Here is a 23,330-nt window from a genome sequence, read left to right on the forward strand (position 1 = left end):
TTACTGTGATTAAAAAGAGCATATGAAACATTGTTTTTCATGAGGCCTACCTGTGCACCTTCCTTTAAGCACCTCTGTTTGAACACCTCTCCTGTCCTTGATCCAAACCACATACAGCCATGTGAAAGATAGTTATTGCGAGGATGGAACATTTGTTTGACTTTTTTTTTTTTATGTCACACCCATGTAAAATGAAGGCCTGCAAAGCTTACAGATGTCTGTCTAATAGCATGATATGAAAGTAGACAAACATCAGTGTGCGATATGAAGGTATAGTTAGTGGACATTCTGAACCTTGTTTGAGGTCAGTAGGTCACATGACCAAGGAGCTATTGAAATGGTACATTTTGAAAAATTCATGTAAAACCATGTGAGATTAAAATGGCCAAACTAAGGGGTGTGCAATGTGTAGGGCCACTGAGTGGACATTCTGAACCTTGTTTTGAAGTCACTAGGTCACATGACCATGGAGCTATTGAAATTTGAATGTAAAAAAGGTTTGTATTTTGTTTACACTCCCTAACTAATTCAACTTGGAATACAAAATGCTGCTCACATTTGCACATGTTTATTAGCTTTGGAAAGCCAATTAATGTCCAAATCGTGAAAATAAGACCTGTGCAATGTTGTGCGCAATTTTTTACAACAGCATGAAACTTATTTGGAGTCTGTGGCTCAAGTGGTTTGAAAGCTATTGAGGTTTGAAAGCGCAAATATCCGTCGAATATCCAATCTGAAACTGTCTTTACCTCGGTTGATTGGGTTGTCTAAAGTGATCCCGGATCTGCTCTGAGCTACGTCATAACCCATGAACCACTTGCAAATGTGACATTATTTCCCACATATTTGGTATTTAAATTCAGACCAATCAATACGTTTAACTCTTATTTTAGACATTTTTCTCTCCCTGTCAACAAAAAAATATATACCGGTAGGCCCCAATAATTAACTGCTATATTTATTGTAATTAATCCTTGGGACGTCCCAACCCTGAACCTAACCATTTTAAATGTCAACTTCAAAGAAGTAGGGACTTCCCAACCCTGAACCTAACCATTTTAAATGTCAACTTCAAAGAAGTAGGGACGTCACAGATAGGTCGGACCGTTCTATCACGTATCCACAGTCAGTGGAAGTCTTCTAATTTTTTGCGAAAGATGGCGGCGTTGGTGGGTGAGTGATGTTATGGCTAATATGCAATGTTCCCAAGTTACTGCGACATATCATTCTGCTAAATATCCGACTTATTTATCTCACTAACATTACTGTATTTCCTATGCCACCTGATTAATGTATTATCTAGGTTTTGCTGTCATTTTATGCTTCCACCATCGGTTGTAATCACTGACCTTGCTATCTAGCTAGTTGCTAAAGCTGGCGTAAATCTGAACAGAAACGGCTCTGGCTAGGCTAACTAGCTAATGTTAGCTAGCTAGCTAGGGAGAACATGTTTGTTTGTAAATAGCTAACTAGCACGCGTGGAACGTTAAGTTCCTCAGTCAGACATGCAGTGTGATCAACCTCTTAGCGAATGGTCATCTAATGGCAAATACATGTTAATATTTATATAAGGAAATACTTGATACAAGTCAGTTTGGCTAAGTTACAACTAGCCATATCACAAACGTCTGTTATGCCACTCAAGAAATGCGCATTGACTGCCAGTCAGTGGGTTAACACTAGTTACTACAGCCACACATGTCAATATTGCCTATTGTAATGATTCATTAAAACAAAAATTCGCTTTTTGGTCGTGATTTTGGGTTAGGCTGTGGTAACAAGTGACAACCTGTGCAGTAACGTTATCCCCCCCAGTAAATTGAGTTTTGGTGTGGCGTAATGATTTAATTGCATTTTAAATCTAGCTATGCTTTTTTTGTATTTTCTTAGCAGTCCCTCGCCTCGCCGCGTTTGGTAACTTTTCATCAAGGTAAGGATGCTTTTTTAAAAGTTTAATCTGATATTATTTAGGAACGCTTATCTGCTGTCTCTGGCAGTCTGGTTTTAATTAATCACCTTATCAACTGCGTAATTTGTCCAAGACAGGTCTGGCATTTACTATAGTTAGCAACATGGAGGTTCTTTCTGTTTTGGAATCACCAGTAGTCTACATTAAATTTGTTTGCCCCATTTGTTATAGTTAGAGTATTATGTTATTTCTGTGCAGTGCCATTGTGCTTGTGTTGATGGCCAGTCAATCAATCAACTTTATTTTATAAACCTCTTTTACATCAGCAGTTATCACAAAGTTGTCAGTGCCAATCCAATCTTGGTATTTTTTTACCACACAGACCCATTTCAGTATTTGTGATACAACAGAGGTTGCTACACCACATTGCTAAAAGCGACAATGCTACAAGGTAATGGAAATCCAGTGAACATCTGAATTTGTCAAGAACTATAAAGAAGATTTGCTCGAGTACTTAATATTCCCTTTTCCTCCAGTGTGGTTCCAGTCAGAGAGAAAAGCACAGCGGTGGCTGCTGCCAAGCCCGCTGCAGTAGCAAGCAGCAAGGGAGAATATGTCATCACTAAACTGGATGATCTGGTGAACTGGGCACGCAGAGTAAGTTACGCAGAGTAAGTTAGGGCTCCGATTGAATACCACACAATATCTCTGTTTTGCAGTGGCATACGGTACATTTAGTATGTTTTGAGTGTCAATTTGGCTTTTATAAAACTGCAAAAGAGCACTCTCCCCATCCTTTTTATTTTTGTAAATGTTTTTCTCCCCAATTTCGTGGTATCCAATTGGTAGTTAGTCTTGTCTCATCGCTGCAACTCCTGTACGGACTCGGGCGAGACGAGAGACGTTTGTCCTCCGAAACCCAGCCATGCCGCACTGCTTCTTGACACTGCCCACTTAACCCGGAAGCCAGACGCAGCAATGTATTGGAGGAAACGCAGTACACCTGGCGACCATGTCAGCGTGCACTGTGCCTGGCTCGCCTCAGGAATCGCTAGTGCGCGATGGGACAAGGACATCCCTGCTGGCCAAACCCTTCCCTAACCTGGATAACGCTGGGCTAATTGTGAGCTGCCCCATGGGTCTCCCGGTTGTGGCCGGCTGCGACAGAGCCTGGACTCAGACCCAGAATATTTAGTGGCACAGCTAGCACTGCGATGTAGTGCCTTAGACTACTGTGCCACTCGTGAGGCCCATCCTTCTTTACTTCTCTTTGTAATCTACTAAACATACAGTATGTGGCCAGCTGGTTGTCAGTCAAGGAACTGTCAAAATGATCAAACTAACTACAGAGGGAAGCGTAGTCTGGTCTCATTTTTCCATATTGAGTCTCCTTTGCTGGGGGAAAATTAAGAAGTTGTGTCTGACTTTTGTAATTCGAGGGTATTAAGTAAAATTCCAGCCAAAGCCTTCACAAATAATACTTTTTTTTGGGGGGGGTCATTCCTCTAAACCAGGTATTCCCAAACTGGGGCAATAATAAATAAAAAATCATAGTAATAATTCTTCACATTTTCAAACAGTACATTTTATATTTTCTAACGGGGCTATATTTGGATTTTTTTTCATTTTTTTCTTGCCTGAGTAGATTTGTTTCATTGCCAAAAATAAAATGAAACCAGTGAACTAGTGTGTTGTGAAATAACAACACAATGTCAAATACAGGTAGCCTAGTCAAATAATTAACATCCAATCACATTAACCGTTACTCTCATGCGGGAAACCTTCACTTGCGCAGACATTTAAACAAAACATGACCATTTGAAAAATAAGCCACAGGAGTTTTTTGAGGGAGAATAAAGACAAACTCGTGTTTTCTGCATTATGCAATGATATGGGCAGTGGCCATGTAACGCTTTGACAACATAGGTGTAGAAGTATACTGGTTATCAGGGGGCTTGCATGATGACGAGTTTCTCACATGACGGGCCTAGCTGGGTGATGTTTATTCTCACCTGAATGATCTGAATCTAGGATTACACTGACTCTCCGCAACTATATTCAATCAGCCGGACAAAATTGAGGCTATGATTAAGAAGTTGGAGCTCTTTTCTGTCTGCATTAACAAGGACAACACGCAGGTCTTTCCATCATTGTATGATTTTTTTATTTTTTTTTGTGCAAATGAATTCAAGCTTATGGACAATGTCAAATGTGATATAGCGAAGCACCTGACTGAGTGAGCTGGGTGCGCAATTACACAGGTGCTTTCCCGAAATGGACGACACAAACGACTGGATTCGTTATCCCTTTTATGCCCCGCCTCCAATCCACTTACCAATATCTGAACAGGAGAGCCTCACTGAAATTGCAACATGCGATTCTGTGAAAATGTAATCAGAAACCACTGCCAGATTTCTGGATTGGGCTGCGCTCAGTTTCTTGACTTGGAAAATCGCGCTAAGACACTGACGCTCTTTGCAACCACGTACCTATGTGAGAGTGGATTCTCGGCCCTCACTGGCATGACAACTAAATACAGGCACAGACTGTGTGTGGAAAATGATTTAAGACCGAGAATCTCTCTCAATATAACCCAACATTGCAGAGTTATGAGCATCCCTTCAAGCACACCCTTCTCATTAACCTGTGGTGAGTTATTCTCAATTTTTGGTGAACTAATAAGGTTTTATACATAAGATGGCTAAATAAAGCAAAATTATTGATTTATTATTTGTGCCCTGGTCCTATAAGAGCTCTTTGTCACTCCCCACGAGCCGGGTTGTGACGACAACTCGCACTTATTCTTATGTTTAAATGTATCATATAGTGTGTGGCAGGCTTACAATGATGGCAAAAAGCAAGATTTGAGTGTGCTGGAGATACGCAGCTGGAGGCTGAATGTTTGAAGGGGTATGGGACTATAACAAGTTTGCTTTCTCTAAATATTATTCCTTGACCTTCTCACCTTTCTCAAGATGAGTTGAGGATTGTTAGGAAGGGTTGGGGGAAAACATTGATTGACTGAATGATCTTTGTTCAGTTAGGTCAACAAAACAATCGATCTAATCTGTTTTTGTGGATTTCTACATTAGAGCTCCCTGTGGCCCATGACCTTTGGCCTGGCATGCTGTGCGGTTGAGATGATGCACATGGCGGCTCCTCGATACGACATGGATCGGTTCGGAGTGGTGTTCAGAGCCAGCCCCAGACAGGCCGACGTCATGATTGTGGCAGGCACCTTGACCAACAAGATGGCCCCCGCTCTGCGCAAGGTATTTGACTGAAGAACATGTTTCTTTGGAGAAAGGAGTTCTGCATTTGCTTGAAATCAGCTTAGTCTTTTATTGACTATGAATTCAACATGCTTATTTTCCCATAGGTTTATGACCAGATGCCTGAGCCAAGATATGTCATTTCCATGGGCAGGTAAAGTTTTGTCCTAATATTAGGTTCAAGCAGAAAGATGTTAGTGGTTGTCTAGTTTGAAATGAATCACATAATGTCCTTGTAACTTTTTCATTTAAGAATGACTGATTGTTTAATGTAAAGATTACTGCCAAACTGTTTTAGCATTACACACACAGTGCTTTTACAGTGTCGGTTGACGTTTTTCATATGCAGCTGTTAGTTGAGCAACAGTGTATCTTATTACTCTGTCCTTATTAAGCTGTGCCAATGGGGGTGGCTACTACCACTACTCTTACGCCGTGGTTCGAGGGTGTGACCGCATCGTACCAGTGGACATATACGTTCCAGGTATGTATCATTCTGTTATTTGTATTTTTTTACTCTTATAAAACAAATAATTTATTCTGGCCCTGATATACAGTGCCTTCAGAAAGTATTCACACCGCTTGACTTAATTATACTTTTTGTTGTTACTGCCTGAATTTAAAATGGATTACATTTAGATTTTGTCACTGATCTACACATAATACTCCGTCAGTGGAATTAGAAATGTTTACAAATTAATTCAAAATGTGAAGCTGAAATGTCTTGAGTCAATAAGTATTCAACCATTTTGTTATGGCAAGCTTAAATAATTTAAGGAGTAAAAATGTACTTAAGTCACATAGTAAGATGCATGAACTCACTTTGTGCAATAAGTGTTTCACAGGATTTTAAATTGGGTAGTCAATCTCTGTACCCCACACATACAATTATCTGTAAGATCCCTCAGTCTGGCAGTGAATTTCAAACACAGATTCAACCACAAAGACCAGGGAGGTTTTCCAATGGTTTGGATAAAAGGGCCACCAATTAGTAGATGGGTATAAAAAAAGGTGGGGGTGGGCAGACATTGAATATCTCTTTGATCATGGTGCAGTTATTAATTTCAATTTGGATGGTGTCGCACAAAGATACTGGCGACCTTCCTAACTCAGTTGCCGGAGAGGAAGGAAACCTCTCAGGGATTTCATCCTGAAAAAAAAGATTTTAGAACAGCTAGTTTAATGGCTGTGATGGGAGATAACTGCGGATGGATCAACATTGTAGTTTCATAAATGGCAGGGTGAAAGGAAGGATGCCTGTACAAAATACAAATATTCCAAAACATGTATCGTGTTTACATTAAGGTACTAAAGTAATACTGCAAAATGTGACAAATAAACTGTTTGTCCTGAATACAAAAGTGTTTTCGTTGGGCAAATCTAGCACAACACATCACTGAGTACCACTCTTCATATTTTCAAGCATGGTGTTGGCTGCATCATGTTATGGGTATGCTTGTCATCTGCAAGGATTATGGAGTTTTAGGAGAAAAATGAACAGAATAGGCAAAATCCTAAACTTGGTTCAGTCTGCTTTCGGATAGACACTGGGAGATAAATGCAGGCAAACGTAAATCTCTTACCTAATTTCTACCAGCATGTCACATGCAACCAGAGGAAAAATTACTCTAGACCAACTTTACTCCACACAGACGCACGCATACAAAGCTCTCCCTCGCCCTCCGTTTGGCAAATCTGACCATTATTCTATCCTCCTGATTCCTGCTTACAAGCAAAAACTAAAGCAGGAAGTACCAGTGACTCGCTCAATATGGAAGTGGTCAGATGAAGCGGATGCAACGCTACATGACTGTTTTGCTAGCACAGACTGGAATATTTTCTGGGATTCATGCAATGACATTGAGGAGTATACCATCTCAGTCACCGGCTTCATCAATAAGTGCATCGACGACGTCGTCCCCACAGTGATCACACGTACATATCCCAACCAGGATCCACTGGATTACAGGCAACATCCTCACTGAGCTAAAGGCTAGAGCTGCCTATTTCAAGGAACTGGACACTAATCCAAGCGCTTATAAGAAATCCCGCTATGCCCTCATATCGAACCATCAAACAGGCAAAGCATCAATACAGGACTGAGATTGAATCCTACTACCCCCGGCTCTGACGCTCGTCGGATGTGGCAGGGCTTGCACTACTATTATGGACTACAAAGGGAAGAACAGCCGCGAGCTGCCCAGTGACACAAGCTTACCAGACGGGCTAAATGCCTCTTATGCTCGCTTCGAGGAAAGCAACATGGAAGCATGCATGAAAGGACCAGCTGTCCCGGACAACTGTGATCATGCTGACCGTAGCCAATGTGAGCAAGACCTTTTAAACAGGTCAACATTCACAAGGCCGCAGGGCCTGACGGATTACCAGGATGTGTACTAAGAGCATGAGCGGTCCAACTGGCAAGTGTCTTCACTGACGTTTTTAACCTCTCCCTGACTGAGTCTGAAATACATAGTCCCTGTGCTCAAGGAAGCGAAGGTAACCTGCCTAAATGACTACCGCTCCGTAGCACTCATGTCGGTAGCCATGAAGTGCTTTGAAAGGCTGGTCATGGCTCACATCAACACCGTTATTCCAGAAACCCTAGACCCACTCCAATTTGCATACCACACCAACAGATCCACCGATGATGCAATCGCACTCCACACTGCCCTTTCCCACCGGTACAAAAGGAACACCTATGTGAGAATTCTATTCATTGACTACAGCTCAGTGTTCAACACCATAGTGCCCACAAAGCTTATCACTAAGCTAAGGACCCTGGGACTAAACACCTCCCTCTGCAACTGGATCAGGACTTCCTGACCGGCTGCCCCCAGGTGGTAAGGGTAGGCAACAACACATCTGCCACACTGATCCTCAACACCGGGGCTGTTCAGGGGTGCGTGCTTAGTCCCATCCTGTACTCCCTGTTCACCCACGACTGTGTGGCCAAGCATGAATCCAACACCACCATTTTTAAGTTTGCCTGATCAACGATGAGGCGGCCTATAGGGAGGAGGTCCGATGCCTGGCAGTGTGATCCCAGGACAACAACCTCTCCCTCAACGTGAGCAAGACAAAGGAGCTGCTTGTGGCCTACAGGAAAAGATGGGCCGAACATGCCCCAATTCACATCTATATGGCTGTAGTGGAGCCGGTTGAGAGTTTCGTGTTCCTTGGTGTCCCCATCACCAACAAACTATCATGGTCCAAACACACCAAGACAGTCGTGAAGAGGGTACGACAAAGCCTATTCCCTCTCAGGAGACTGAAAAGATTTGGCTTGGGTCCCCAGGTTCTCAAAGTTATACAGCTGCACCATCGGGAGCATCCTGACCGGTTGCTTCACCGCCTGGTATGGCAACTGTTCTACAGAAGGTAGTGCGTACGGTCCAGTACATAACTGGGGCCAAGCTTCCTGCCATCCAGGACCTAAATACTGGGCAGTGTCAGAGGAAGGCCCAAAAAATCGTCAGGCTCCAGTCACCCTAGTCAGACTGTTCTCTCTGCTACCGCACGGCAAGCGGTACCGGAGCGCCAAGTCGAGGTCCAAAAGCCTTCTTAACAGCTTCTACCCCTCCCAAGCCATAAGATTGAACAATTAATCAAATAGCCATCTGGATAATTTACATTGACCCCCAACCCCCCTTTGTTTTTACATTCCTGCTACTCGCTGTTTATTATCTATTTATAGTCACTTTACCCCTACCTACATGTACAAATGACCTTGACGAACCTGTTCCCCCACATATTGACTCGGTACTGGTACCACCTGTATCTAGCCTTGTTATTTTATTGTTCAGTTTTTAAACTCTTTCTTGAACTGCATTGTTGTTTAAGGGCTTGTAAGTAAGCATTTAATGGTAAGGTCTACTTACACCTGTTGTAAATAAAATGTTAATTTGATTTGAAATTCAACTTTCAGCATGGCAATTACCTAAAACACAAGGCCAAATATACACTGGAGTTTCTTACCAAGATGACAATTAATTTTCCTGAGTGGCCTAGTTAAAATTTGTTTAACCTAAATCTGCTTAAATATCTGTCAGGACATGAAAATGGCTGTCTAGCATTGATCAGCAACCAACTTGAGAGCTTGAAGAGTTTAAAAAATAATAATGGGAGAAAAAAAATTACAATCCAGGTGTGCAAAGTTCTTAGACTTACCCAGAAAGACTCAAAGCTGTAATTGCTGCCGCAAGTGATTCTGACATGTATTGACACAGGGGGTTGAATCCTTATCTAATCAAGATATAGTGTTTTATTTTCCATTTTAAAAAATTTAATTTTACTTCCACTTTGACATTGGTTAGATCATTGACAAAAAATTACAAATCAATCCAATTTCGTAACACAACAAAATGTGGAAAAAGTCCAGGGGTGTGAATAGTTTCTGAAGGCACTGTATGATCAGCAATGTGGAAAAGAAACACATTACAATAATACCTCTGTGAAGATCATCTTATTTACCTTTTTTTAATTTTATTTTTATAGAAAACATTTGACTCTTTGACTCTAAGTGACTGTTTTACTTGTCCTCCCATAGGCTGCCCACCCACAGCAGAGGCCCTTCTCTATGGGACGCTACAGTTGCAAAAGAAAATAAAGAGAGAGAAGAAAATGAGGATTTGGTATCGGAAGTGAAATTATGTACGTCTGGCTTTTTGTAGATGTTGTATTTATTGGTGGTCTGATCAGCCAGTAAACCGGTTGGCAATATCCTCAGGAATCACTCTGGGTTGAGCTCTGGCTCCTCTCTGTAGAAACAATAAAGGAATTTCTTGTCATTTGTATCACTGTTCTTGGCCTTGCACAGATTATGATACTGGCAGGGATATAAATACATTTAGCAATAATTTTAACTGAGCATTTTAAACATTGTTATGGTCATTACAATGTAGATGGAATGTCACCTTAGGTTTCTTTAGTAGTCCATTAGTTTTTGTAATGTATGTTGGTGTACTTCTTTGTTTGAAGACTTTGTGTGTATATTCTGAACCAGTAGATGGTGCACTTGGCACCCCAAAAAATTCTGAGTTTAGACATTTTACTTCTATTCGCTCTGGGTCTACGGAAGAGGGAGTAGTCCCTTTGAAATATTCCTAAATGTTTCCTTTCTTCCTTGAAGTAATCACTGACCTGACATTGAATTATGTATTGTCTCAGGGCCAGTCTTTGGTTCTACTCACCAACACTCAATCCCAAATTGACCCCGGCCCTGTATGCAATTGTGTACATCTTAGACAATTGGAAGGTAGCAATAGGGGTGCTATTCCACCTAGCCTATCAGGAAGTAGGGTGTAGCTGTTCATATTTTGTAGGAAAGTTGTAAACGGTTTACACCTATAACATTTTATTTGCACAAAGACGCTCCCTTTGGATGTAATTTATAGTGACATCACACGATCTACATTTAAAAAATATAAAATATATACACCCTCTAATTCTGCAAGAAATGTAGCATGCATCATAAATACAATTTATGTATTTTCTCAGTGTTCAGTAACTCCTCTCACCGGGCTTAAGGATTTGTGACCCAATAGTAAATGTGTATAGATTGAGTTAAATTCTTGTGAGAGATATGCTATATTCAAAGGTCCTACTGTTCTCAATTTTCTGTTAAAAAAACTTCATCGTTTGGGGTAAGATATGACTAACCACTTATCTACCAGCTGCAATGAGATCAGCACTGTGCCATGATGACAACTTATCAATGAATGATTAACAAGTTCTAACTTGATAGGGACTTTTTCCATCAATTTTCCTAAAGCTTCCATGCCGTCTGTTTAAATCATCACTGTATGTCTAATATATTACTTTAATTAAAATAATTGATTTTTCTGAGACTCCTTTTGCCATTGAAATGCTCAGTCTAATCATGTGGGCGTACATGCACAGCCCTGATTTTCGGATAGGACCGTCTCAACTCCAGAGCCCTCGAACTCAACTCTGGACCGCGAAGCCAGTTCCACTGCATTTTTTTCATTGTTCACCTCTAATCAGAGACTGATTTAAACCTTGGACACCAGGTGGGTGCAATTCATTTATTTAATAAGTAGGCACGTCGGTTAAGAACAAATTCTTATTTACAATGACGGCCTAGGAAGAGTGGATTAACTGCCTTGTTCAGGGGCAGAACGACAGACTTTAACCTTGTCAACTCGGGGATTTGATCTAGCAACCTTTCAGCTACTGGCCCAACACTAACCACTAGGCTACCTGCCACCCCAATTAACCGGTAGAACAGAAAACCAGCAGTGTCCGGTCCTCGTAGGGTAAGGGTTGAATACCCCTGCTCTAGAGCCTACCCACTTACTTCCCAAAGTAGGAGGATACATATAATAAAAGATGACTGGTCATTGGTCAAAATAATCTGATCTCGGGCCTCCCGGGTGGCGCAGTGCCACCAGAGACTCTGGGTTCGCGGCTGGCTTCCGGGTTGGATGCGCTGTGTTAAGAAGCAGTGCGGCTTGGTTGGGTTGTGTATCGGAGGACGCATGACTTTCGACCTACATATCTCCAGAGCCCGTACGGGAGTTATAGCGATGAGACAAGATAGTAGCTATTAACAATTGGATACAACGAAATCGGGGAGAAAAGGGGGGTAAAAATACACGCACAAAAAAATTATATATAAAAAAAATAAATCTGATCTCATTGTGCTGTGGGCCAAAACTCCATCCCAGGTGAACAGGCTGAAATTCCATGCATGTTTTTCAAAAAGCTGACACCGAAAGGGCATTGGCATTTTCACAATTTGAGTGTTATTTCATGCTCCTAGTGTGGAAATATCATTGAAAACAGGAAAATCATGTTTTTTTAACTTATTTTGCAGTCCCTCAGGAAATAATTGTACTCCTTTCAGAAGTGAAATATGTTAATGACATTTTTATTCACATTTAGTCAAGTGGCCAATTCGAAAGCGTTTCCACAGGCAGCCCAATTGTGATATGTTGCCCAGTTATTGGCAAAAGATAGGATCTGATTGGTCTAAAGACCAATAACTAAATTGGATATAAGATCAGAATTGGGCTGCCTGTGTAAACGCAGACTTAGTATTATGTCAATTATAGTGCTCATTAACATTGCAATGAAGTTAAAATGTAATGCATTCTATAACGAATTGCAAGAGGTTCTATAGCAAGAGGTGCAAAATTGTTTGAGGTGATACCCAAAGAAATTCATTTTCAGAGTGTACATGTTATTTAAATTGGTTTATTGTAAGATGGACATCGCTGAGTGCTTATGGATTTTTGACAGTAAACCAATGTGGCTTTTAAAATGCAGGCACTTGAGAATTAAAGGAATAAAGACATTACGGTGGCATCAAACCACTTCACTCTTTCAGAATGGTGGGTGTAATCATCTTGCGGAAAGCATAGTATTTGCATTCACTTGGAGGAACAATATCCATGGTTGTGGTGCTAATCTTCTCCCTCTTGAAGCCAGCCTCGAGCAGGTGAGGCATCTGGGTCTCCTGAAAAATCATCATAGGAGAAACTTGCATTTTACAACCAAATCTCAATTTTTTATGTATATGGCATGTTATAGAAGGGTCCAGATACTTTTTGTTGTTGTTGCGATTTCACTTGTTTTTGAGAAACGTACCCCAACCAGCGGGTCACTTACTCATTATGCAGTACGGGGCTCTGAAAAAACATGAACAACGGCTCCAAAAACATCCAAATGCATCATTTTTAGAAACGGGAAAAGCTCTCAGTATAATGATGCAGGTATTCAGATGTACACATGAACTTGTGTCATTCCAAGCTTTATCCGCAACGTTATAATCCATTTTGTGAGACAAACGGTTTCCCCTATCCAGCTATTCTCTGTGTAGCCTGCTGCTAGAATGGACGTAGAGGTATTGCTCGAGTCGCAACAAAATGGAATGACACAATTTCATGTGTACAACATCTGAAGACCTGCATCATTATACTGAGAGCTTTTCCGTTTCTAAAAGGACATTTTGCATGTTTTTGGAGCCTTTGTTAATGTTTCTTTCAGGGCCCCATACTGCACAACGGGGATGAAAGTGTCTGGACCTGTTTATAACATCCCATTTACCTATTCTTGGGGGATTTGGTTGTAAAAAAATATATATAATATATATATATATATATATATATATATATATATATATTAAAACATTCTCAGATCTTGTAGTACAGGTCAAATTTATTATTACCTTTGTTTAGTCAAGAAAGGTAATTGAGGACACATTCTAACAGTGCTACGACCAAGTGCAATAAATATGGTAATAGTAAATGGCAGACGCCGGTGATAGATAAACTAAACCCATTACTGTTGTACTGCAGTTAGTAAACCAAATCCAATGTACTATAAAGAAATGTTGGAAGTAGGTAGCAGGCAAATTAGTTAGTACTGAAGCTACAGACAGACCAAATAAGCAAAATACAACAGACAAATAGTCACTGCACGTGAATGAAACAAATGGGTTAATGATTTAATGAACATCAAACCAAACAAAATGGAGGGCCACACTTTAAATGACATGTTATACCACAGTAATGATTAGCAGTATAACATCACATATGCAATTACACTGTACCAGACTTGTACTGTAAGTGCAGTACTATCTGAGACAAGGACAGAATACGTGCAAGAAATGAAATGTGTCGTGCCCGAGAGGACACGTGTACACAAGCACCTCACAGAGAGATTAGGTGTTGTTGATCATTGATTGGCTGAGAGCCGGCTCACCTGGAACATGTTGTCGATGTTGTCATATTTGGACTTGAGAAGTTCACCCCAAGAGGTTAGGTTGCAGTAGGTGAGGACACCACGGGGCTTCAACAGCCTATGGGCATGGCCCTATAGAGACACAATTCAAGAATTGTATTATAATGGAAACGTCATTGTGGCACGATAGCCAATGTTTGTAATGAGTGATAGGAATCAGATTCCATTAAGAAATATTTCATTCCATTTGGATTAATTTGTTTAATAATTCATTAATTTGGTGGGTGCTTATATTTGTCCTATTTCGGATGTACAAATGTGTATTAATGCGTATGTGTGAATTGGAAAAGTGCGTTTTGCATATCCCAACTCTCCCTCGAAAAGTAGGCAATGGCAACTCTGGAGCAATTAGAATTAAGTGCCTTACTCGAGGGCACATCAGCAGTTTATTTTCTCCTTGATGGCTCTGGGATTCGAACTAGCAACCTTTTGGTTGCTAGCCCAACACTAAGCGACCTACCACCCTAGACATCTGCCATATGTTTGCGTTGGATTCAGCTACAATATCATATGTAATACCAAACATTTTTGTGTTTTATAAAGTCTTTAATACAGGAGAAATCCCTATTCCGCTGTTGGTTCTGGTGCTTTTGCTAATATATTTGTAATGTGCAGTCTTTGTCATAGAAGTGTTGTACTTACCTTGATGAAGTCAAACTGGTGAGTGTGCCATGTGTCTTCAGACAGAGGGTATGTGTCGTACAGAATGCCTTTGATAGAAGAGGCATTATTAGAATTACTTAGTTATGTGTCTGAAGCTATTTTCCCCGCTTAAGAATACAAAGATACAATGAATACACCAATAGAATGCCTTTTGAAACGTACCATCAAAGTGGTTGTCAGGCAGGCCACCTACTACCTGTTCCCACAGTCCTTTGAGGGGCACAATCTATGAGGAGAATAATTTAGATACATTTGATTCACATTAAATGAGGGAAAAGTCTAAATAGAACCTAATGTGAAGTTGAAGATGTCTCACTCTATGTGGCTGAGCCTTGGCCCACTCCTGCAATCTCGCAAACACTCCATCATTGCACTCAATGATCCAGTGCTCCTCAATGGGGAAGGACTCGACTTTAGTTGCGGCGATGGCCATGCCAAATCCAATCTCCAGAACACGTCCACCTGTGGGGGAAAGCAGAACAAGCATCTCAATTGGTGTTTAAGTATCTACCTGTATCAAGAGTTGGTTTCAAATACGTGTATTTGGGTATTTGTTATTAAATATTTGTTCTTGGTATTTGAGCATTTTCAAATACATAGCCCAAAATAAGTACGTTATTTGAGTATTTGTGGTTATTATTTGTGGTAGTATTTAATGGTTATTTGTAAAAAAAAATATATATATATATATATATATATATATATATATATATATATATATATATATATAAAAAAATAGGTGACCAAATTTGTAATTTCAAATTCCTAGGTTAAATGCATAGCGCATTTGATTCAGTGTATTTGAACATTTCCAAGTACATTCCAATATTCAACTACTTACTTTTTCCAAATAAAGGTTATCTGAGTACTTGCTTTGAAATGTATTGAAAAGTAACTGAAATACATGAAATGGTATTTGAACCCAGGTCTGACCTGTATTGAAGTATTTCCAATGCTGTGGCACCTTTCATGAAAAGCAAAACAAAAATAATGGACTGTTTTCGTTTATTTGAGAGACCTCTCTGATAACCACAGTATAGAAATATAAGAAATATATGGGGAAAAGAAGGTGGTGGTGGCACGTGATAGAAAGTCCACTTCAAGGATTTCCACAGAAAAGTCTTTCATTGATGTGTAAAAATAGATTAGAGAAAAAGACGATTTGGTTTTGCATCGACCTATACTATTATCAGGCTTATACTCTGCTACTACTCTGTTGTCAAATTTCCACCAAATATGAGCATTTTCCAATATTAAGCAATATAAAAAAATATTTTAAAAAAGTATACTACCCTATTTAATAAACTCGACGGACTGCATTCCTACTACATGCAGGAACATGTATGCTATGGTGACATGAGCGCGCAAACAACTCCAAAACACAACTTTTACGTGCAAAACGTTGAATTCTAAACATAAAAGTTCAAGTCTGTGCACGTATTGTGTGCAATAAAAGTTAAATCAGTGATCAACAGTTGTAGTTATAAAACGTATTGAATGGCATGTCGTCATAAATTATTGGCACTCCCAAATCCTCACTTGGCACGATTCCATGGGTAGAGTAACACCTGCTGCAAGCACAAGCATTATGTCCAACATATGTCTAACAACTCAGAAGTAATATAAAAAGTCAATGCATTTGTTTCATAAACTTTTCCCAATAGCCTAATTGCTGATTTATTGATAATCTGATTTGACTATATTTGCAGCTCTGAATTAAGTGTAGGCCTAGCCAATGATTACGCTATAGGCTGTCCTTTACGGCTTATTTATTTCACACATTTGTAAGAAAAAAATATTGCAATAATGCAAAAGGTTATTATAGAACTATAAATGATCATAGAATACCGGAATTAATTACTATCTAGTGGTCCCGGTGCGTTCATAGGGACCACCAGCTTGCACATTGTGCGTTGTACCTTTTGAGGAGGCTACAGTTGCCAGCGAGTGCATGTACGGAGTTTCCCAACGTTCCATCACAGGCTTGCCCAAAATCTCGAGACGAGTGTCGGTCTCATTGTAACCAGCACTAGCGTCGTGCCAACCAGCTTTGCAGTCTTCTCCCTTGGAAAATATGGCATGTGCCGTGGTCATTTTGGTGATTGTTTTTCTCTAATCGCTGGGGAATAGACGGTTGCTGTTTCCACGTCGTGCCAGAGGAAAGTGAGATTTTGCGGCGGTGGGGATTTATATGGGTCAGAAGTGCTGACTCTGCAAGACGTGTTTGCAATGTCAACGAGGCGTACTACTGCTGGTCAATAGGTGGCATTCCAAGGAGTGTTGGGGTCACTGACGTCCTTAGTATGGAAAGCTGAGAGAAAAAAAAAACATGATGTAGTGTATTTTCATAATCGTGGCATATTACAGTCTGTTTTACAGCATTGCACTGCACCCTAGTTTAGTCTAGATTATTTGATCATCTTTATTATCCCACAGGGGGAGATTTATTTGGTAAACACAGCTACATAAAACATAAAATCACAGAATAATAAAAAATACAATTAATTTGAAAGTGTGATGGGCTACATATTTAAAACTATAACTAATTAATTAACAACATTATACTGACCAGAACTAATTTAGCCTTTTAGTGGAGCAGGCAGAGAGAGGTCTGCAATGATCAAATTGTATCTACCAGCAGTTTCCACAGCGAACCCCATTGCCATCACTTTTTTCTTCTAACTTTCACATACGTTTCAAGTTTTATTAGACTTATGTACAGGACACACATGGAATACGCCGTCCAACAAAATGCTTACTTGAAGGTTCCTTCTTGACAATGCAACAACAATAAGAAATAATATAAGATAAAAATACAATCTGTAAAATCAAATTTTATTGGTCACATTCACATGGTTAGAAGATGTTATTGCAAGTGTAGCGAAATGGCTCAGTAGAATAGAATATAAAACATATTTTAGCATAACTATAATACAGGAAGGCACAATTTATAGTCCAATATTTACCCGTATTTTGGGGAAGAGGGGATTGGTTCAGTATTTAGCTATTATAACAAGAGTGGTAAGCAGCAGTTATGATGTGTGTGTAACATTATAGCTTCCGTCCCTCTCCTCGCCCTAACCTGGGCTCCTCTGCACACATCAACCACAGTCACTCACGAAGCACCGTTACCCATCGTGCCACAAAAGCCGCAGCCCTTGCAGAGAAATGGGAACCACTACTTCTTTTTTTTTTCTTTTTTTTTTTACCCCTTTTTCGTGGTATCCAATAGTTTTTTTTAGTAGCTACTATCTTGTCTCATCGCTACAACTCCCTTACGGGCTCGGGAGAGACGAAGGTTGAAAGTCATGCGTCCTCCGATACACAACCCAACCAAGCCGCACTGCTTCTTAACACAGCACGCATCCAACCCGGAAGCCAGCCACACAAATGTGTCGGAGGAAACACCGTGCACCTGGCAACCTTGGTTAGCGCGCACTGCGCCCGGCCCGCCACAGGAGTCGCTGGTGAGCGATGAGACAAGGACATCTCTAACCCGGACGACGCTAGGCCAATTGTGCGTCGCCCCACGGACCTCCCGGTCGCGGCCGGTTACGACAGAGCCTGGGCGCGAACCCAGAGTCTCTGATGGCACAGCTGGCGCCCTTAACCACTGGGGAACCACTACTTCAAGGTCTCAAAGCAAGTGACGTCACCGATCGAACCGCTAGCGCACCACCGCTAGCTAGCTAGCCATTTCACATCGGTTACACTCACCCCCCGTTTGACCTCCTTTTCCGCTGCAACCAGTGATCCGGGTCAACAGCATCAATGTAACAGGATAACTTAAGTCCATCCCCTCACCCCCGAACCAGGGACCCTCTGCACACAGACAACAGTCACCCACGAAGCATCGTTACCCATCGCTCCACAAAAGCCGCGGCTAGCCATTTCACATCGGTTACATGTGTGTATGGATGGATGTGTGTACTGAATGTCTGAAACTTTGCGGGAAATTTCAGGAAATTTTCCCATGGTAAATTAAGCCCAGGAATTTGGGGAATTTAGCTTAAATTCATTTTAAAAAGTTAGCTTATAAAAGTGAACCTGTTTTTGTGGGATACACAAGGCAATTCTAGGTATTGTGGCATATTTTGGTTGAACAATCCCCAATTCAATGGAATTACAACCCTCTGCATGCACAGTGCATTCTTCCATCACATGTACAGCTGATTCTCAAGATCTTGCACACTAATGAGATGCTATTTGAGCCCACACTACTACACTGTCTGAGCCATGAACTACATGCTTTCTGTTAAGTTTTGATTACAATACTGGGTGGGGTGAATATATTTTATATGACATACATGATGTTTTGTTAACTAGTAGCCTACAGGAAAGTGTGTTTAAATCATTTCTAACTTGTTAACAATTTCTGCTAGTTAGTTTTTGCTTCCATGTGGATTCTAGCTTGCTTGAGCCAGCTAACTGAGGGGTGTTAATTCACCGGTTTCCATACATTTAATAAAAAAATTGTTTTTTTACAAAGGAGTTGTTTAATCTAACTGCTTAACTATTTATCTGTACATGGAATTGTATTAGGGTTTTCCTAATTTTTTTCTAATCTTTCAGGAAAATGCCACGGGCACTATCTGATGTGTAGAGACATTTCACTGCAGCTAATGTAGAAGGAAAAGCTGTGTACATTTGCAAATAATGTGCCAAATCATATGTGAAGACTGCAACAAGGATGCAGAATCATCTGGCCAAGTGTATAAAGTTCCCTCAGCGCTCACAACAAGAAACCTCTGACAAAAGTCCCGCTACTTCTATTCGAGGGGAAAATGATGAATCAGACACCTTATCGATAGCAACAGCTCATGGTCTTTCTGGAATCAGAAGTGTTTTTGACTCAATGGAGGGACGTAGTTAGTGAAATGCTGATGAATGTCTGGCTCGAGCTGTGTATGCAACTGGTTCACCTCTGATGCTCAAAGGCAATGTGTATTGGAAGAGATTTCTGAATGTTCTTCGCCCAGCATACACCCCTACCCCCAACCAGACATGCTTTATCTACTAATTTGCTGGATGCAGAGTTCAAGTGAAGGTCAAGCAAATCATAGAGAAAGCAGACTGTATTGCAATAATCTCTGATGGGTGGTCAAATGTTCGTGGGCAAGGAATAATTAACTACATCATCTCCACCCCTCAACCAGTATTCTACAAGAGCACAGACACAAGGGCCAACAGACACACCGGTCTCTACATTGCAGATGAGCTGAAAGCAGTCATCAATGACCTTGGACCACAGAAGGTATTTTCACTGGTGACAGACAATGCTGTGAACATGAAGGCTGCTTGGTCTAAAGTGGAGGAGTCCTACCCTCACATCACACCCATTGCCTGTGCTTCTCATGCATTGAATCTGCTCCTAAAGGACACCATGGCACTGAAAACAATGGATACACTCTACAAGAGAGCCAAGGAAATGGTTAGGTATGTGAAGGGTCATCAAGTTATAGCAGCAATCTACCTCACCAAGCAAAGTGAGAAGAATAAGAGCACCACATTTAAGCTGCCCACCAACACCCTTTGGGGTGGTGTTATCATAGTGTTTGGCAGTCTCCTGGAGGGGAACGAGTCTCTCCAAGAAATTGCCATATCACAGTCTGCCGACATGGACAGCACCATCAAGAGGATCCTCCTGGATTATGTATTTTGGGAGAGAGTGGTAAGCAGCCTGAAACTCCTGAAACCTATAGCAGTAGCCATTGCACGGATTGAAGGAGACAATGCCATCCTGTCTGATGTCCAGACTCTGCTTGCAGATGTAAGAGAGAAAATCTGTACTGCCCTGCCCACTTCACTGTTGCTCCAAGCAGAGGAAACTGCAGTTCTAAAATACATCAAAGAGGGTGAAGACTTCTGCCTGAAGCCCATACACGCCGCTACAGTACGTACATGTTGGACCCCAAGTATGCTGGCAAGAGCATCCTGTCTGGCGCAGAGATCAATAAGGCCTATGGTGTCATCACTACCGTGCCTTGCCATCTTGGCCTGGATGAGAGGAAGGGTCTTGGCAGTCTGGCAAAGTACACTTCCAAGCAAGGGCTTTGGGATGGAGATGCAATATGACAGTCGTGCCAACATATCTCATCAGCCACCTGGTGGAAGGGATTTTGTGGATCTGAGGCTCTTTCCCCTGTTGCCTCCATCATCCTCCAAATCCCACCAACATCAGCCGCCTCAGAGCGCAACTGGTCCTTGTTTGGGAACACATACACCAAAGCACACAATAGGCTGACCAATACAAGGGTTGAGGAATTGGTGGCCATCCGGGCAAATTTGAGGCTTTTTGAGCCTGACAACGAGCCATCATCAACAAGGATGGAAAGTGACAGTGAAGATGAGACCTCAGAGTCTGATGAGAGTTAATTCCCATATATTCCCGTTAATTCCCACAGAAAATTTCCACCTCTGAATATTCCCCAAAATGTGCAACCCTATTCAGCAGTCTTATGGCTTGTAGATAGAAACTGTCTCTGAGGCTGTTGGTATCAGACCTCATGCTCCTATACCGTCTGTCCGACTGTAAGGGAGTAAACAAACCATAGGAAGTGAATAAATCATTGGTGGGAGTCTTTAGGCTGCCATTGACTAACACTGAGAAAAACGTATTGTTAACACCTAATCATAAACCAGTCCCCTGAAGTCCACACCAGAGATATTCTATTTATTTTAAATACAGTAATTAGGCCTACATAGACTTCTATGCAGGTAATTACAGTGAAGGTTTACATTATTATTATTATTGTTTGACTACCTAATCCTTAAAGGCCTGTTTGCGGTGTGTTTGAGTGTGTCAATTACTACTAAATTAATTCAAAACACCGATCACTGTCTGAAATGGAACACAAGTAACGTGAAAATCATTGAGTGGTGCAGCGGTCTAAGGCACTGCATCGCAGTGCTTGAGGCTTCACTACAGACCTGGGTTCGATCCCAGGCTGTATCACAGCCAGCCGTAGCCGGGAGACCCATGAGGTGGCACACAATTGGCCCAGTGTCGTCTGGGTTAGGAGAGGGTTTTACCAGCCGGGATGTCCTTGTCCCATCACGCTCTAGTGACTCCTTGTGCGGGGACATGCTTCCATTCAGCCACAAGAGCATTAGTGAGGTCAGGCACTGATGTTGTGCGATTAGGCCTGGCTCACAGTCTGTGTCCCAATTCATCCCAAAGGTGTTCGATGGGGTTGAGGTCAGGGCTCTGTGCAGGCCAGTCAATTTCTTCCACACTGATCTCGACAAACCATTTCTGTATGGACCTCATGCTGAAACAGGAAAGGGCCTTCCCCAAACTGTTGCCACATAGTTGGAAGCATAGAATCGTCTAGAATGTCATTGTATGCTTTACCGTTAAGATTTCCGTTCACTGGAACTAAGGAACCTAGCCCGAAATATGAAAAACAGCCCAATACCATTATTCCTCCTCCACCAAACTTTACAGTTGGCACTATGCATTCGGGCAGGTAGCGTTCTCCTGGCATCCACCAAACCCTGATTTGTCTGTCGGACTGCTGGATGGTGAAGCCTATTTCCTCACTCCAGAGAACACATTTCCCCAACTCCAGAGTTCAATGACACCGATTTTTATGCACTACGCACTTCAGCACTCAGTGGTCACGTTCTGTGAGCCTGTGTGGCCTACCACTTCAGAGGCTGAGCCATTGTTCCTTCTAGTTTTATTCTATTCTAGACATTTCCACTTCGCAATAACAGCAGGGCAGAAATTTGACAAACTAACTTGTTGGAAAGGTGGCATCCTATGACGGTGCCACGCTTAGTTAAATAATGGTTAAATACAAAATAAAAATACCATGCTTAAAGCCACTGTAGTACGGGCCATTATACTGCCAATGTTTGTCTATGGAGATTGCATGGCTGTGTGCTCGATTTTATACACCTGTCAGCAATGAGTGTGGCTGAAATAGCCGAATCCACTAATTGTGTCCATATACTTTTGACCATGTAGTGTATCTGTGACCAACAAATATTTGTATTCCCAATCATGTTAATTTCCTTATATGAAATGTAACTCAGTCAAATCTTAGAAATTGTTGTGTGTTGCATTTATATTTTTGTTCAATGTATATCATTATGTCAACCCTTCAGAGCCAAGTCACTGCATGGCCTCCACAGCTGTCCTCTCGGGTAAATCCATGAATGCCGTCAAAGTGCAAGACCATGTTGACCACTGTAATATGTCAGAGGTAGTCACCTGTGTAGCAATGGTTGCAAGTGGCAGTGAACTCTTTGATGATAATGCTGTCATTGTCAATCAGATCAAAGAGCAATGAAAGCATACTGAGTGTGATACAAGATGGTCATCTTGGAGAGTCAAGACTTGATCAACTAAATCTGCACCCCTGATTGATGTAGATCTAGGCCTACTACACAATAATCTGCACTCATAGAAAACAAACTATAAACTATTGTAAAAGGGGTCCTTGTGAAAAATGTAGCTCCTGACCTACTGGAACAAAATAACCAGGCTGCTTATTTTGTGCAGGCTAGTTGGTTTACAAAGTCACCCATCCTATCTCCTTGGTCCATGGTCAAGGGCATGCACTCAGTCTATGTGCCTGTGCGGGGCAGTATTATTTTATTTTCTGATCGAATTTGTCAATAAAGAGACTACATCTTGAATTTCAACTACATATCCCAGAACTGTTCGTTTCTTCTTCTTTTTTTACCCCTTGCAGGTGGCCCCGTGGCAAACA

General features: G+C 41.3%; 2 protein-coding genes across 3 annotated transcripts; one reads left to right on the plus strand and one right to left on the minus strand.

Moving 5' to 3' along the window:
- Nucleotides 1-801: 801 nt before the first annotated feature.
- ndufs7 (NADH:ubiquinone oxidoreductase core subunit S7) lies at nt 802-11,024 on the plus strand. Of its 2 annotated transcripts, none has more exons than XM_020480354.2 (8): nt 802-1,173; nt 1,891-1,930; nt 2,292-2,360; nt 2,446-2,566; nt 5,002-5,181; nt 5,289-5,335; nt 5,577-5,665; nt 9,731-11,024. In XM_020480354.2, the coding sequence occupies exons 1-8, from the start codon at nt 1,158-1,160 to the stop codon at nt 9,826-9,828; spliced, it is 660 nt and encodes a 219-aa protein (XP_020335943.1). In that variant the 5' UTR covers nt 802-1,157; the 3' UTR covers nt 9,829-11,024. The 2 variants fall into 2 exon arrangements, with proteins under 2 accessions (XP_020335943.1, XP_020335944.1); XM_020480355.2 differs by having other exon boundaries at nt 1,059-1,173; nt 1,894-1,930.
- Nucleotides 11,025-12,383: 1,359 nt separating this feature from the next.
- Nucleotides 12,384-16,809, minus strand: gamt (guanidinoacetate N-methyltransferase). Its single transcript, XM_020480359.2, has 6 exons — nt 16,530-16,809; nt 14,927-15,072; nt 14,773-14,836; nt 14,590-14,657; nt 13,909-14,019; nt 12,384-12,661 (listed from the first exon to the last, which is right to left on the minus strand). Exons 1-6 carry the CDS (start codon nt 16,702-16,704, stop codon nt 12,521-12,523), a joined length of 705 nt encoding a protein of 234 aa, XP_020335948.1. The 5' UTR covers nt 16,705-16,809; the 3' UTR covers nt 12,384-12,520.
- Between the last annotated feature and the right edge of the window lie 6,521 nt (nt 16,810-23,330).

Source organism: Oncorhynchus kisutch, linkage group LG4 (genome assembly GCF_002021735.2).
Source record: "Oncorhynchus kisutch isolate 150728-3 linkage group LG4, Okis_V2, whole genome shotgun sequence".
NCBI lineage: Eukaryota > Metazoa > Chordata > Actinopteri > Salmoniformes > Salmonidae > Oncorhynchus > Oncorhynchus kisutch.